At 40.2% G+C, this 16,175-nt stretch overlaps 1 protein-coding gene across 1 annotated transcript in view; it reads left to right on the forward strand.

The window, feature by feature from the left end:
- FBXL20 (F-box and leucine rich repeat protein 20) overlaps nt 1–15,346 on the forward strand; it is a 100,553-nt gene extending 85,207 nt beyond the window's left edge. The window contains 5 exon segments of the mRNA XM_054593662.1: nt 1,758–1,818; nt 2,429–2,473; nt 5,844–5,900; nt 6,884–7,096; nt 8,570–15,346. Coding sequence (XP_054449637.1) covers nt 1,758–1,818; nt 2,429–2,473; nt 5,844–5,900; nt 6,884–7,096; nt 8,570–8,677 — 484 coding nt within the window. The 3' untranslated portion in view covers nt 8,678–15,346.
- The last annotated feature ends 829 nt before the right edge of the window (nt 15,347–16,175 follow it).

Here is a 16,175-nt window from a genome sequence, read left to right on the forward strand (position 1 = left end):
TATCTGGACATAGCCCCATCACAAGTCAAGGAGTATCTGTAATTCCTTTCTGAAGAAAGATTTTAAAGGCCAATTCTGTGGTCACTTTATCTTGTAATAATGATGCCAGGTACATAGCAGAGAGTATTTAAAAAGAAAAAAGAGCCCCACAGGAGAACCTTCTTTATACTGATTAATGGTATTTTAGAGCAAGCCTTTTTTCTTTATGGCTCCACCTCTCTGCCTAAATATAGGATTGGCTAAATATTTATTAAGAATGCTGTATTGGGGGAAATATCAGGACAACTGCAATAGCCTAATCAATAAAACATAATTTTTTAAAAAAGAGTGCTGTGTTAGCATGTACATGATATCAAACCCATACTGATTCTGTAAGAGCACACAAACACACTACTTGATCTCCATATACCATTTTCTGTTTGTTAAAATAAAACTTGTACTTTTATGTTAGCCATGTTAGCCATTGTTTTAAATGATCCACAATACTTATTTAATAATTAAACACCATATAAACACTTATTATCTCCATATTACAGATGAGAAAACTGAAGCCCAGAGAGGTCAAGTAAACTGTTCAAGGTCTCACAGCTAGGAAGTGCAGGAGCCTGGGATACAAAAACCTAGGTTGTCTTTCTCCAGAACCCATTAAACTACTTATTTTGCATATAACAATCATGTAAACCTTTTAAATACTTTCTTTGTAAGCACCTGGCCAAAGGCCTAGCTATAATTAGTAAGAGAAAATTTGCCTACAGTATCAAAATTCCTTAATAGATCATAGACTTGTTGGTCAAAATTAGTAATATTGGTAGCCTAGAAAAGAGTTTTATTCAGGAGCTAAGGAAATAGCCAAACCCTATCTGAAAATATTACCCATTCCCTTTTGTTTTAAAGAGGGGTGTTCAGCTTCCTCCTCCTTCATGGTTTAACTTTTAGAACAGAAAAACTCAAATGTGGTACTTGGATTCAATAGTTTGTGCATTTCCATTAGATACAGCACTTCATTTCTAATTGATTGACAGTTGATAATAATTTCTTATACCTTAGTGGGGTTTTTTTTAACTTCTATAAGTAATTTGTAAGCAAACATATAAATATTCTATGGTACGATTGTGCAGAGGCCACCAAACTTTTCACAGAAAAGCTGCTTTTCATTCTTGGTCCTGTGGCTGGTATTTAGGTTGGTGTTTAGCAATTCCTGAATAGGAGAGTGGCTGCCAGCTCAGCTTCCCTCTCGTCTGGGCCTCCCTGGGAGCCTATGAGAGGAAGCAGGAAACTTAAGGGTATTTTTTCATAGGTATGGAATTTAATATGTTGGATAGGCCTGTAATTAACCAATTTCTTCATTACATTTTAAAAATCTGTTTAACTCTGAGTAGACCTACATGTAAAATAGGAAAAGAATAATTTGGCAACAGATTAACGGTATCTTCATTTCCATTTTCTAGGAACAGGCTGCCCTCTGGGGGTAAACAGTATGCCATCAAGAAGCCTTTTAAATGCATTTTGGCATTAACTACAAGCTTCTATTATATTCTTCTGATTGCATCACTCTGAAATGTGGTATTTACAAGACCACTTTATGATGACTCCATGAAAATGAATGGCAAGATCTGTATACAGACTTGCTTAGCTATTAATGTCACTATGTAATATAATCCTTAGGAAATAGGAGGTTTTTTCTTAAATTCTTGATGTTTTAATAAATGCAGTTTTCAGGGACCACGGTCTTGATTTTCACTTTGTTTTTTTAACAGGATATTGGAAGTGGCAAGGTGTTCTCAATTAACAGATGTAGGCTTTACCACTCTGGCCAGGGTGAGTATTTTTCTCCAGGTCCTATGTAGGTTTTGTTTGGGATTTTTGTTTCAGAAGAATGAGCAAGGCGGGAGATGTGGAAATAGCAGCAGAATTGAGGATGTGGGATGTGGGGGAACCTATCTGTGGCTGGTGTTCCTGAGCTTTCTTGTGCCACAGCTACAGACTTGTAGAATACACACTGCTCTAGAAATGCAGACCTACACTGGATAACATGATGCTCCTTCCTAAGACTTCATTTTCTACATTTTCTTACTATAAATAAAGCAGAGATTTTCTAGTGCTCTGTGAAAGAAACTTAACCTGGTTATTTGTATGCGACTGGTGGGTGAGAGTAATGTTGAAAGAAACATGTAATCCTAATTTTAAATGGAGATGTTTTAAGGGATTTTCTGTATTCTCCAGAAGATTTTAATACTTACAGTGGTCTATATCACTGTATAAGAGTAGTATTTAAAATTATAGCTGACTTTGACCAATATAATGGAACAAAGGGAAGGACGTTTGCTGTCAGGCAGATTGATATTTTAATAACATTTGGTTTTCTGGCCTTAAATTTTTCCCATATTTTAAATGTTTGTATTGTAATGTTTGCTTTTGTATTTTGTAGAATTGCCATGAGCTTGAAAAGATGGACCTAGAAGAATGTGTTCAGGTAAGACAACATGCGCATAGAAACTTATATAACATGCGCATGACAACATTTATTTTCCTCCCCTGGTGTAGTGCAGTGCCTGGCAGCGCTGCTGACTCTCCATTTACTGAGGTGTCGTCCAGGCACAGCAGGCAGATAACTCGTGGTTATGTGTTCAGGAACTAGGAAAATACATGCCATCAATAAGATTGCCCTTGGGGAGAAAGAAGGCCCAAACATTCAGGCTACAAAGACATTTCCAAAGACCTACAGGGTTTTGATACTAGAATATAATTAAAGCCCCATCACACTGAAGAGCACTGCCCCTTTTTGGCTTAACTGGGTGGTGGACCCCTTACCTCATTAGCCCTGGAGGCCTGACACTGTATGGAACCCTGTCCTTCAGACAGGTAACCAAATATCTCTCTATCAGCAATTTCTTTTCTTACTAATTTTAAGAGCTTTGAGATTAGTTGATTGGGGAGAAACTAAAAAGAAGACAGAGCAATGAATTTTTTTAATGGTAAAAATAAAGAAGATACTTGGGTAACTTTTGAAGCCATTTTTTAAAAATTACTTGTTATACGACACTATTGAGCAGCTATTAGTTCTTACTAAACTAAAACTTGTTTATATTCATTTATCTGTTGCACATGCCTGAGTGTCCTGTGCGTCCTTCCCAGTGTTAGTCCAGGTGATGTGCACACACCTGCCTGTTCCAGCTCCCCGCACTCTTGACATTTCTTATTTCTTAGCTTCTGTGAAGCTATATATTAGAGTAATATAATATCTCAAGAGTTGGAAGCATTTGAAAAGCACTGATTTACTTTTTGTCTTAAGATAACTATAAAAAACTGTTGTTCCTTTAGGAGTTCTTCCTTCCTGAATGTTCATAGGTAACCCAGATTCCAACAGCCTTTTGTGCCACCTTTGGGAAGAAAACTGACACCCAAGATATCAATCCTGAGTTATGGCAAGGCTTATAAAATATCGGCCAACTATCTAAAAATTTGAGAATGTTCACATTAATTTTTTTTCATGGAGCAGTGTCTTCTGCTGGTTTTCTGTGATGGTTCTAAGGAGGTAGAATACAAAGTCCAGTGGGTAAGTTATGAGGGCACAGGTTCATTCATTTTAAAAACAAAACAATTTTCAACAGATCTGTTAAAAAATTAAGACTAGAGAATACTAGGACTTCTGGCCAAGATAGAGGTGTGGGTAGACACTCTTCACCTCCTCACACAACCAAAAGAAGGATCGCAACTAACCTCAAAACAAACAAAAAAACCCAACCAGAACTGCCAGAAAATCGAACTGTGTGGAAGTCCGACAACCAAGGATTTAAAGAAGAAACATTCATCCAGACAGGTGACAGGTTGGAGGGGCGGAGAGGATGCAGTGTGGCTGCGGTGTCAAGGCAGCGGCAGCGAGGAGGTGGTGTCAGTGTCTGGCAGATGGGTGGTCTGACATTGCTGTGTGACAGATAAAAACCAGGAGGGACACCTGGGGAGCAAGCCATCCCAGCCTTAGGCCAGACCACAAAGCCCAGGGTTCCAGCGCTGGGAAAATGAGGGAAAGCCTCATAACTTCTGGCTGTAAAAACCAGTGGGGATTGGGATGCTGAAAGAAACTGCCGGTCTCTCAGAAGAGTCCATTTAAAGGGACTCCACGGTCCTAGAATGTATACAAACCCACCCACGCTGGGAACCACCACCAGGGCAACAGCAAGAGGGGCGCCAGTTGCATACAGGAAGTGGGTAAAGTGACTGTAAACGGGGCAAGTACCAAGCAAGCGGCATTGTTCCCTCTCCAACCCCTCCTCCACATGGAGCACCACAAAGCAGTGAAGCGGGTTCCCCCTGCTCTCGCAAACACCTAAGGATCTGCGCCTTATAAATGTAACAGGTGCACCAAGACAGGGAGTCAAAGCAACTTTACCTAATACACAGAAACAAACACAAGGAGGCTGCCAAATTGAGGAGACAAAGAAATGTGGCCCAAATGGAAGAGCAGATCAAAATTCCAGAAAAAGAACTAGTGAAATGGAGATAGGCAACCTATTAGATGCAGAATTCAAAACACTGGTGGTAAGGATGCTCAGAGAACTCAAATGCATGAGTATGGCAAATGCATAAGGGAAGAAGTGAAGGCTACACTAAGTGAAATTAAGAAAAATCCACAGGGAACCAACAATGAAGGGAAGGAATCCTGGGTTCAAGTCAATGATTTGAAACATAAGGAAGAAATAAACAGTCAACAATACAGAAGGAAGAAACAAGAATTCAAAAAAAGAGGAGAAAAGATGACAACTCTGAGACATCTCCAGAAGTGCCAACATCAGAATCATAGGGATGCCAGAAGAAGAGGAAGAGCAAGAAATTGAAAACTTCCCTAGTTTGGTGAAGGAATAGACGTACAAATTGAGGGAGCACAGAGTCCCAAACAAGTTGGACCCAAAGAGGGCCACACCAAGACACATCATAATTAAAATGCCAAAGGTTAAAGATAAAGAGAGGACCTTGAAAGCAGCAAGGGAGAAGAAAGTTACCTACAAAGGAGCTCCCATAAGACTGTCAGCTGATTTCTCAAAAGAAACTTTACAGGCAAGAAGGGACTGGCAAGAAGAATTGAAAGTGATGAAAAGCAGGTACCTACAACCAAAATTACTCTATCCAGCAAAACTATTATATAGAATGGAAGGGCAGATAAAGTGCTTCCCAGACAAGGTAAAGCTAAAGGAGTTCATCATCACCAAGCCCTTATTATATGAAATGTTAAAGGGACTTATTTAAGAAAAAGATGGTCAAAACTATGAACATTAAAATGACAACAAACAACTATCAACAACTGAATCTTAAAAAACAGAAACTAAGCAAACAGCTAGAACAGAAACAGAATCATAGAAATGGAGATCACACGGAGGGTTAGCAGCAGAAAATGGGAAGGAGAATGGGGGGGGAAATACAGAGATTAAGAAGCATAATTGGTAGGTACAAAGTAGAGGGAATTTAGAATAGTATAGGAAATGGAGAAACCAAATACCTTCTATGTACAACCCATGGACGTGAACTAACCGGGGGGGGGGGGATTTGTGGAGGAAGGGAGTTTACTGGACAGAGGAGGGCAAAGGGGAAAAAATTGGAACAATTGTAATAACGTAATCGATAAAATACACTTAAAAATTAAGGCTAGAGAATACTAGATGTGTTTGGAACCTAGCTTCTCAAAAAACAAATTCAGATAGCCATTGGGGTTTCAACCTCAAGATTTTGTTTTTGATAATTTATCAATCAGGATATCAGTTTAGATTACAAATACAGTCAAGAATGAAGTTACAAGCCATGAGTTTTTTTGGAATTACACCTAAAATAAACTTACGTGTTTCTTTCAGATAACAGATAGCACATTAATCCAACTTTCTATACACTGTCCTCGACTTCAAGTATTGGTGAGTTTAACTCTGAAAATTTTATATTTACTAATCAAAACCCAACTCTTCCTTTCCTCTTGGTGTCTGGCTACCATTTTGGGAAAGTATGTTTTTCCAAATTGCCGGCTTACAGAAGTCCAAGGGAGGAACTGAAAATGTTAAATGTTTTCTTTATCAATACATGGAGATTGTTTAAAAAAAAAACAAACTTGGAGATTGAACACTGACATGGAAAGTATGAATTCTCTCCCCCACATGAATTACTGTCTAATCTAAATGATGTTTAAATTTCTAGAGGTCCAGGGAACAAGATAGCCCAAAACATAGTTTGCTTCACCTTGGGACCAAAACAAAAGCAGTCAAGACTTTACTGCAGGGAGTCCTCTGCTACTGCTTCTAGTAACACTATGGGAAAGTCTTCTGGTTGACCGTCTGTATCTAGGTTCATTTTTGGTGTATTTGGTAACACATTACTGTCCAAAATTGGGTCAGGGGGTTTGAGTTTCACATGTAGAATCAGGACCTTTAAGGAAAATTGATAAAGTGAAGAGATTTGTCTAAAGCGATAACCACACCTGACAGCTATAAGAATCAACTTCATTTAATTAACTGGGCACCCCCTGTACCAAGTAATCAACATTTAGTCCAAATTCCAGAAATTTTTGTACAGGAAAATCTTGAGCCCTACTTGTCCCTGTAAAGAAGAGAAGTGTTCATTTGTGGGGGAGATAATCTTATTTTGTTTATTAATTATTTCATAGTCATTACATGTATTCATAAAATACAGTTAGAATCACACAGAAATGTCTATCATTGATTGTCAAAAGCAGAACCCCAGCAACTCTAGTTTGCTTTCTTCATTTTATCATGTGGATCTAGTAATGGTTCCACTTACATCAAAATCAAACCAGAAAGGCCCCCTTTCTGATGGTAGACAGGCCTCTGGCTAGAAGAATGCCTTAGGATGTTTCAGTGTCCTTCCTTGCTCTATTTGGCCACAGAGTCTGTCTCACTGTGAGCTGATCACAGATGATGGAATTCGTCACCTGGGGAATGGGGCCTGTGCTCATGACCAGCTGGAGGTGATTGAACTGGACAACTGCCCACTAATCACAGACGCATCCCTGGAGCACTTGAAGAGCTGTCACAGCCTTGAGCGGATAGAACTCTATGACTGCCAGCAAATCACACGGGCTGGGATCAAGAGACTCAGGGTAAAGATGGCTACATCACTCTCTGGCTTTCATGTTCTCAGCACCCTTTCCTCCTCTTATTTTTTTAGATTTAGATTCCTGTGATTATTACATTTACTTACACATTTAGCAAAGGGGGAAATGTGGAGAACAAACCTAAAGGTAGATAGTTTCAGATGGAAATTTAGTAGAAAAATACCCACTAAAGGGAAGAAAAGGAGGTCTCCTCCCAGCAGAGTTCCTCCAGTAATGTCCAGAGCTTAATAACATGCCTGGAGTCAAAAGCATATGCCAGATTTTGGTTCTAAAGGAAAGAAAAAAAATAAGATAAACTATTTAGTTAAATAGGATTTAAGAATTTAATTCGTATTACCTTTCACATCAACCCCTTTTGCTGGGGTTTTCATTTTTTTAAGACAACAAATGAATCAAGTAATTTTCTCCCTTTTTCTTTTTGCCCCACCTTCCATAGTAGAGAGATCCATGCATAGCCAAATGACTGGAAGACAGGTTGCCAGCAAGGAGATTATAAGAAGCTGGATGAATCTGTGTATTAGAATATTCAGCTCAACAGACATTTATTGGAACATCTGCTTCACACCTGCTGTGAGAGAGGCACTGTGCTTAGTTATCCCTTACAACCAACCTCTAAAAAAAATCCATGTTGGCCAAATGGCACCTGATCACATAAAGGAGCACCAAACCTCATCTTGATTTCTAGTTGGCCTCGTTCCTTCTCTCCCGTCAGACCTACAAGACTGAGAGCATGACTGCAATGGGGAGTCCTTGCAGCCCTATTTCTTCTACTTGAAAAGAGGAGAGCCACAGATCAACCAGAGCCTCTTCTGTGGCTTACTTACACTAGGTCATCTCTGAATCTTCAGAGTCTTTATATGTTCTTCAAGTCCCTTAACACCTCTTCTACTTTAGCTTAGCTATTTATGTGCATGTCTAGACTATAAGTTCCCTAAGAGCAGGATCATCATGTTGACTATCTTTGTACACCTCTTAATGTAACTAGTACAGTGCCTTGAACATAGTAGGAACTCAGGAACTATTCATACAGTAAAAACTAGAAGCATGTTGTTAAAAGAGGAAATTTTCATTCTTTAAATATCAGAAGAAACATTGTTTACAATGACTTGGAATAAAATCTTATTTTAAGCTTATATAGTTTATTTCAACTATGGGAATCTAACTAGGAATCTCCTTTGGTGCAGGTTAAGGAACTGATAATGAAGTTTTTTTCCCAGTGGTAGTGTTATGGTAGCGGGTATCAGAGTTGTTAAACTCCGGGTACCAGAGATGATTTAGTCATTTAGAATAGCGTGGGATGATACAGAGTAGAACCCAGGCCTCTCAACATCTGGCTGCTAGTGTTCAGCCTGTGCCCTGCTTTCATGGCCACTCAGCCCCTCATTGTTTTTTCTGAAAAGCAACATTGCTCTTTCTGTTTAAGCCCTCTCTCTTAGTAATGTTTCTGTCTTGTTTCAGACCCATTTACCCAATATTAAAGTCCACGCCTACTTCGCACCTGTCACTCCACCCCCATCAGTAGGGGGCAGCAGACAGCGCTTCTGCAGATGCTGCATCATCCTATGACAGTGGAGGTGGTCAACCTTGGCGAACTGAGTATTTAATGACACTTCTAGAGTTACCGTGGAGTCTCCAGTGGAAGCGACCCCAGTATCCTGGGAAGGGTTACAAAGTGAGGCAGCATCCAGATTCCCAGAGCCACACAGACATACACATACCCACCCTCACCCCCACCCACTCTAGCTCTGTGACCGGGGGACTGAAGATCGTGCTGGCTTTATCAAGTGGATTGGTAAAACTTTACCATTCCTGTTGGATGTACCCAGAAGAAAATCATAGGCAAGGTAGGGGGAAGGGGGCAGTCCAACAAACCCAGTGTTACTGCTACTACAGTTTCTTTATTTTGTTAAGGGATTTTTTTTTTTTTTTTTGGCAAATTTGGAAAAGCAACTGCAGTCCTCCGGGGTCAAGGAAAGCATAGAAAAACAATGTATGTTGTATCCAGGGACCAGAAAGGAAATTTCTTTGCATCCTGTAAATGGTAGCCATCCATTGTGAGATGACTACACAGCTTCTGTGCTTCCTTGTTCCCATGCCAACATGCTGAGCATGCTCACAAAGAAGGCTCCCTTTCGCCTTCTGTTTTAGTATTTGGCCCAGAGGTTTCCTAAGTTGTTGCATTGAAATCGCTGTGGTCCAAATGTGATTACTTATTCACTCAAATTGTCACTCTCCATAGCACACTTGTGCACCTGTTGTCCTCTGTTGCTCCCTCCAGCATTCTTGCTCAGTCTGTCATCTGTTCATAGTCTGCTTACTCACACTCAATTGTTACTCTTTTGCTGTTGTTGTGTTTACAGTTTGCATTTTGGATGATTAGTTGGGGTTACCAAACATTTTTAAAAGAGACATTATCAATAAATATTTTTTTAATTCTAAATTTTACCATTAGGGGACCTGCCTGAATCTTTGCTAGTCTGAAGGGAAACTATTACAAAAGCAAGAAAAGTTATGAGAAGAAATTGAGCTAAAACTATTTTGATGAAAGTAAACTTTGCCTTTTGGTTTCTGTTGTATCTTGTGATATATGATAATACGCATGATATGCCCAATATTCCCCTGCACATTTTTCCTTCCATCAAGTTCCACTAACTTAATAAGGAAAGCAAAATGCACTTTAGCAAAGAGTGGAATGGCAAATCCCAAAACTGAGCCTGAAAGCCCCCACCACCCTAACTCAGGCATGTTGTATGTTCACTGAAATCTAGGTATGATCAGTCACATCTCTGATTTGTGTTTGTGAGGTTGTTTTGTTTTAGCAGGAATGCTGCTAGAGGAGCTGCACTGTCTAGCTAATCAGTCCATCTCCCTATCCCCATTTCAGCCTATCAGGAATGCAAGAATGACCCTGTAACAGGTGGTCAGCTGTAGGTCAGTGTTGGTGGTATCATATCTAATATTGGAACCAGAACCTTCTCAGAACCTGTCATCCATATCTCTCTTTATGTTCCAGACTTCCCATGAATGAAATACAAGTGTAGCCAGATGGAGAAATTGGGGCAGCAGGAAGAGAACATTGAGAGGAAGTAGGGGGCTCAGTGCCTCTGCCCAGCCTGGTTATCAGACCTAAGGGCAGGATAGAATATTCAGTGCCCATGACTTAGTCAAAGAAGCTGCTCCTCGACTACCAAAAAAATCATGCTGAATGAGTTAAATGGGTTTCTAAAGTAGTAGAAGTATATTTCTAAACCCCAAGGTTAGAAAGCTTGTATGATTTTTTTAGGAGAATGCCCTTTTTTGTTTTTTGGCCTTTTAGAACGTTAGTGTGCAGCCCACCATGATACTAGATCATCTGCATGATCCAGACTGTTAAAAGACTTGTTTTAATGCTTCAAGTGCTGGTTCAGCCAGCATGTGTGAAAATTAATTGTGATTTATTTCTTCCCAGGCAGCCACATGAAAGGGTCTCATTTTGCAGCCACATGAAAGGGTCTCAGAAATGTGTATGACCCATCAGTATTTAATACGTTATATTTATTTTAAATTCTATTTAATTATTCCCTTTTAAAAACTCAAATTACTTACAGTTTTAATTCACCTTTTCTCCTTACCCAGTTTACAAATTACAATGTGAGAAACATACTTTTTAAGGTAAGACTCACTCTCTTGGCTGTACCCCACACATAACAATATATACACTTGTACACACACTTCCAGATGTAGTTCATGTTATTCAGATCCCCAGGTTACTCATTCAAACAAAACTAAAAAGTAATATTTAGGAACCATCTGCTCTAATGTATAATTTTTTTATAGTGCCTGAACAAATTGACCATAAAACCCTGATTGATTAGTGAGTTTGGATTTGAATTACCCAATAGTTGAGGCTCTAAAGGTACTTCTTTACCTGAAAAATATATATAGGTTTAAAAGACCCTACTCACCCATATATGAATGTCGTGGAAATGCTGTTTTTCTCCTCAAAGAGTGAACCCACGTACAGGTCCATGTGGACTTGCCCAGGCGATCCCTGCCTATCTGGGCCAAGAACAGAGTCAAGTGAGAGAATAAAAGCCTGGAGCATGCAGCAGTATGTGGTCAGGCAGGAAGCTTGTTCTTTCGCAAGAAAACCTCAGGCCTATCAAGCTTGGAAGGAAATACATTTTTTATGCCAATCTGCAACATACACCAGCCAGCTGATGAAATGTACCAGGACTTTGAGAACCCAGAACATGGTAAGTTTTGGTCAGGTGGAAAGGGTCCTGTTATCTGAGCATAATGCTTCCTGTTTCAACATCAGGGACACTTTTGAAAATTTAGTAAGGTTTCACAGGTGTACCTCTCCTTAGGAAAAGCTTATTGTTCCATTTGTCTGACTCCAGAGCCCCCCTACAATATGCCTTCTATAATGAAAAACTGCAGCATGAACAGAGAAGAGATTTGGAAGAAGTAAGAAGGTACCCTCAAAGTTATTGCCATAAACCTGCCAATAGCCAGGAGGAATTATTACAGTGTCCTCTGAAGGAAGTTATTAAACATCCAGATCGTTTTTCCAAGCAGCCTTTTCTCCCCTTACATTCTCCAGCATCATTTGCTACATCACTATCTTTGACATCCTCTTCATTGGCCCCATCAAAGTGATTCCAGCGTGGTTTTTTTTTTAATTCTCCCATTTCCTTCTTACATACATCCTATTCTCACTGTCTGTTTACCGCCTCCATCTCACTCCCAGTGATGCTGCGAGTTCTTAAATTCTCCAGCCTCGCTCCCTCTTTGGGTCCTCGTCCTGAACTAGGCAAACTATCCTGAGCAGCCTTGAATTCAGTGACTGTCGTGTGGCTCAAGCCATTTTTCACTGGGTCGTCTTTGATATTTGCTTACTGAACTTGAAATCAAACATGTATATGAGCAGTAAAGGGGGTCTAGCTTCATTTTTCTCTCCAATATTTGGAACATGAAAGTACATTGTACTTAATGTAAAAAAGTTTTCTCCTGTTCTGCTCTTGAGTGGATGTAAAAGTATTACATTGTGTTTTGTAAATTTCCACATTCATGAATTAAGTTGATTTAGCAGACATATAAATTAGAAGTTTTACATATTCCTTATATCACACATTTTAGAGGCAAACTTGGTAAATATTTTTATGATGCTTTATTTTTGGCTTTCCAAACTGAACAGTTCAATATAGCTATAACGCTATAGCAGTCAAGTTCTTATATCCTAATTGCCTTATAAAATGCATTGTTACTGGTTTAATAGCCCACTAATGCAGTAGGCAGCTAAATGAAGTATGCAATGGAACCTGTCTTGGTTTGAAGTTGTTAGGAAATATGATAGTATCACTGGAAAGAAAACGGTGGTTTCCCGCCTGCCTGTATTGGCAGCATATCCATAGGAACTGTATTTTGGAAAGGAGAAACGCTGGCCCATCATGGTTGCAGACCCTTGGCCATTTAATATTTATTGTGCTGAAAGTAACAGACTGCTCATAGCAGTCACTACCAGTGAGAGAGGAAGTTGGTCTGTTTGCCTTTTCCCTCCTTGTTTGCATGATTTAATTGTAGATTTCTGTCCCTGTTATGGATCCTGCTGACAGACTTTCAGTGATATGCTTTGAGCTTCTGGAACATTTTATGAAAAGATTGCGTTCTTGATCTGCCCACCAGTTCTAGGATCGTCACCCACCTCAAACCCAGGCCATGCGAATGAGCCAAGTTTTGTTTAAAGAGAGGGTTAGGATGTTTGGTTGGTCTTAAAGCAGAACCCTTCTTACAATGATCTAGGAGCAAAGAAACCTAAATGCAGTAGGAGAGTGAGGGAAAATACGGAGTCTTTGTCTCTCCTCACCCTTATTTCTGTCAAATTTTAATTGTAACATTGGAAGATAAAGAAAGCTGCCAAAGACCATGTAAGTAGTGTATAATTAATAAAATTTGGCTGTATTTGCTGTATCCAGATGCCCTAACTTACCATCTTGGTTCTCGAGCAAACACAATGCTTCTCTTAAGCTTGCCTTGTCACTTGGGACCTTCTATCTGCCAGAAACTACCATTTGAAGCAAGTGAGTTTTCTGCCCAATGGGCTTTTGCAGCTCCCTCCTCAAGGCAAGTCTACCTATTTTGTCCATTTTTATTCTTGGGAACATCAGTGGTACATTTCTGAAGCATTTGATCTTTAGGAAAGTCAATAAAAACCTCTCAGCTGAATCTTAGTGAATCTATGGAGCCTGAGAGAGTTACACTCAATTTTCAGCAGGAGAAATTTTGTTGGACAAGCTCACACGTGGGATGTTAAGAGGAATTCCATAAAGCACGTCTTCCATCTCTGCTTCATGTGTTTTGAGTAAGCCTTTGGTAGAATTTGATTCCCAGGTGTTGACTCTCAGTGCTTCCTGCACCAGTGTGGTTCACTGCCCTTCAGGAAAAAGAACCACAACACAACCAGAATGGTATCGATTGACCCTCTGTATTTTCTGTTTTTCAGTGTGGTGGTTTGAAGAATTGAGGTGGGAAAATGGTAGATGAGATTTCTAAAGTGAAGGAAAGAATCAGTTCTGGAACTGGAGTTCTTTGCTTCAGGCATAAGCATCTGTCCTGAACATACAGAAACAGCTGCTTCACGTGCAAATAGATCCATACCCTTTTTACTGGCAATGAGAGCTTCTGCTTTCCACACACCTAACCAGAGTCATCCACGTGGGGATTGGCACCACTGAAAGAGAGCCCCCAGGGCTTCCCAGCTGCTTCAGGGCACAGTGGTCACCAGGGCAAGAGCAGGTAGGCAGCGTGAATCCCCACCCCAAAAAGAGGTGGGAGGAGAGAGTTGTCCGGACATACCTTTTCTCTTCTGCCATAGCCCAAAAACCCAAGGAAATCTTTGAAGTGATGTCTTTTTTTAATTAATTAAAGTGAAAGAAGAACTTTGCCCCACTAAGTTTTGCTTGTCATTGTCTCTTACTACTCTTTCTTATTCATTCAAATCTCTACTGCACTGCTGTTCACACACATGTATGTTTCTTACCTTAGTCTAACCCTTCTCAGCACCTGAAGTCATTGTTTTTCTTTTTTTGTTTTTGTTTTTGTTTTTCTTTTTTTTTTTTTATGGCACTAGTGAATGAGAACCTAAAGTCTTAGAAAATCTTAACTTGGAAAGGAGTCTCTAAATGGCATGGTTTGATTAGTTTACTTTTTTCCCCCTAAAGACTTGAATGATTTTCTTCCCTAGTGCTATATAATAGATCTGTAATAAGTGCAACCTTTGCTGCTACTCTTCTGGGTTTACAAGTTTTCTCCTTCCCTTAAGAATAATTTATCTGTGCTTCTCTGATGACTGTTATTTCTAATAAGTGCAGGAAGAGGTGAGCCTGAGATTTCTTCTCTTACTCCCCTCCTCACCCTACGCCCGAATTACTAACCTCTACAACTTTTGTAGGATGGGGCTCATCAGAAGCTACCTGTGCTTTCTCTCACCTCATTGTAGCTCTTGGAGCTGGCCGCTGAGGCTCTGTGGCCGGCCAGTACTGACGGTTATTTCTTAGTTTTGCCTTTCTCCATTCCTGTTTCATGACTCAGCCTTCAGATGCCCCCCATTCTGGAAGCCTCCTTTTTCCTCCCGGGAATCATTTCCGAATAACCTGCCTGGGGCATTTCTCAACTGTTCTCCCTGCCCTTTGCCCACCTTGCAGTGATCCTGAGAGCACAGACCTGAGAAGCGGGGCCTGTGTGGTGCTCAGAAATACTGTGAGGACTGTCCCCACCCGCCAGACTGCTTGGGGACAAAGATAGATGGGTAAATGGTGCTGTGGGAGAAGTTGTTGTCTTCAAGCCAGTCTCTTTCATCCTCACACTGGCCCCCCTCTGATCCCAGCCCTTGAGGGGGTAAAATGCAGAGGAAGGTTGACTGGCAGTGTCCGATCCCAAACATTGTTGTCTGGCCTAAGCCTTCCCCAGCCTTTTGGCCCACCCTGGAGTGCTTCAGAGTGTGGGAGCTGCTGCTTCCTGTTTCTCCACCAACGCTTGCAGTCCCTGGGACCAACACAGTTCCCTACATGGTGACTTAACACCGGATTCCATTAGCTGTCCAAGTGACTGTTTCCACCCAATACTTTTGGCACCTGAGATTGGGGGGAGGGAGCGTTACTCGAAATAAAATCCAAGGTGGCAGTAGAGGATTCCTTTTGCTTTAAAATCTTTGGACTAAAAAGAAATGTTTTTATATATAAATATATAAATTGTTATGTAACTATTATTGTTTCCTGTATGTTCTAATTTTGTTTTATGATGTAATTAAAGGAAATAAGCTGTGAAGACTTTTCATTTTGCTGCGGAAATAGCCTGACTTGGAGCTACGATTCTTAACTTTCTTGAACCCTAGAATTGCAAAGGCTCCTGAGGCTGAATGAAGGGGCTTCTTTTGGCATCCTTGTATTTTTAAATATTGTTTAATAACCTTTATTTAATACCTTATTAGTAGTCTTTTTTTTTAATGCCCTGAACTCCACTGTCTCTAAGAAAAACCAAAGACATAGAAATCAGAGCTTCTAAAAATTTTTGTCTTTGATAGTAGCAATTCAACCTGAGTCCCTTATCTGTGCGGAGGGTTGCCCTAACTTTGGCTAGGAAGGAGTGAGGATGGCATGTGTGAAGGTTAGACACACAAGCTCCCAAGTCAGATTGCCTGACTTCTACCTGAAAGTCAGGTGTCTCATCTTCATTGTTAAAGTAGTTGTAACAGTACTTTAGAGTTGTGAAGATTAAAAGAGTTAATAATGGCACATTTTAAACACATGTTGCCTGCTTGTATTCATTGCATTTCAGCAAATAATTTCAGTGTCTGGTCTGTGTTAGAGGCTCCTAGGTTGAGAGATACACAGAAGTTAATGATACTAGGTCCCTGTCCTTTTGGTGGAGATGAGCAATAGAGCCAAATATGCAATCTAAGTTTAAACCTCAGGGTATCCATCCTGCCATGAAACACCCCTGGGCAGTCCTGTGGACTAATAGACCCCACTTGAAGTCCACTCATCCTGCTGAGGTAAAGACCTGGTGTGAGACCAACGGGCTC

This window comes from Pteronotus mesoamericanus, unplaced genomic scaffold (assembly GCF_021234165.1).
Source record: "Pteronotus mesoamericanus isolate MK-2021 breed Mesoamerican mustached bat unplaced genomic scaffold, CSHL_Meso_final scaffold_476, whole genome shotgun sequence".
NCBI lineage: Eukaryota > Metazoa > Chordata > Mammalia > Chiroptera > Mormoopidae > Pteronotus > Pteronotus mesoamericanus.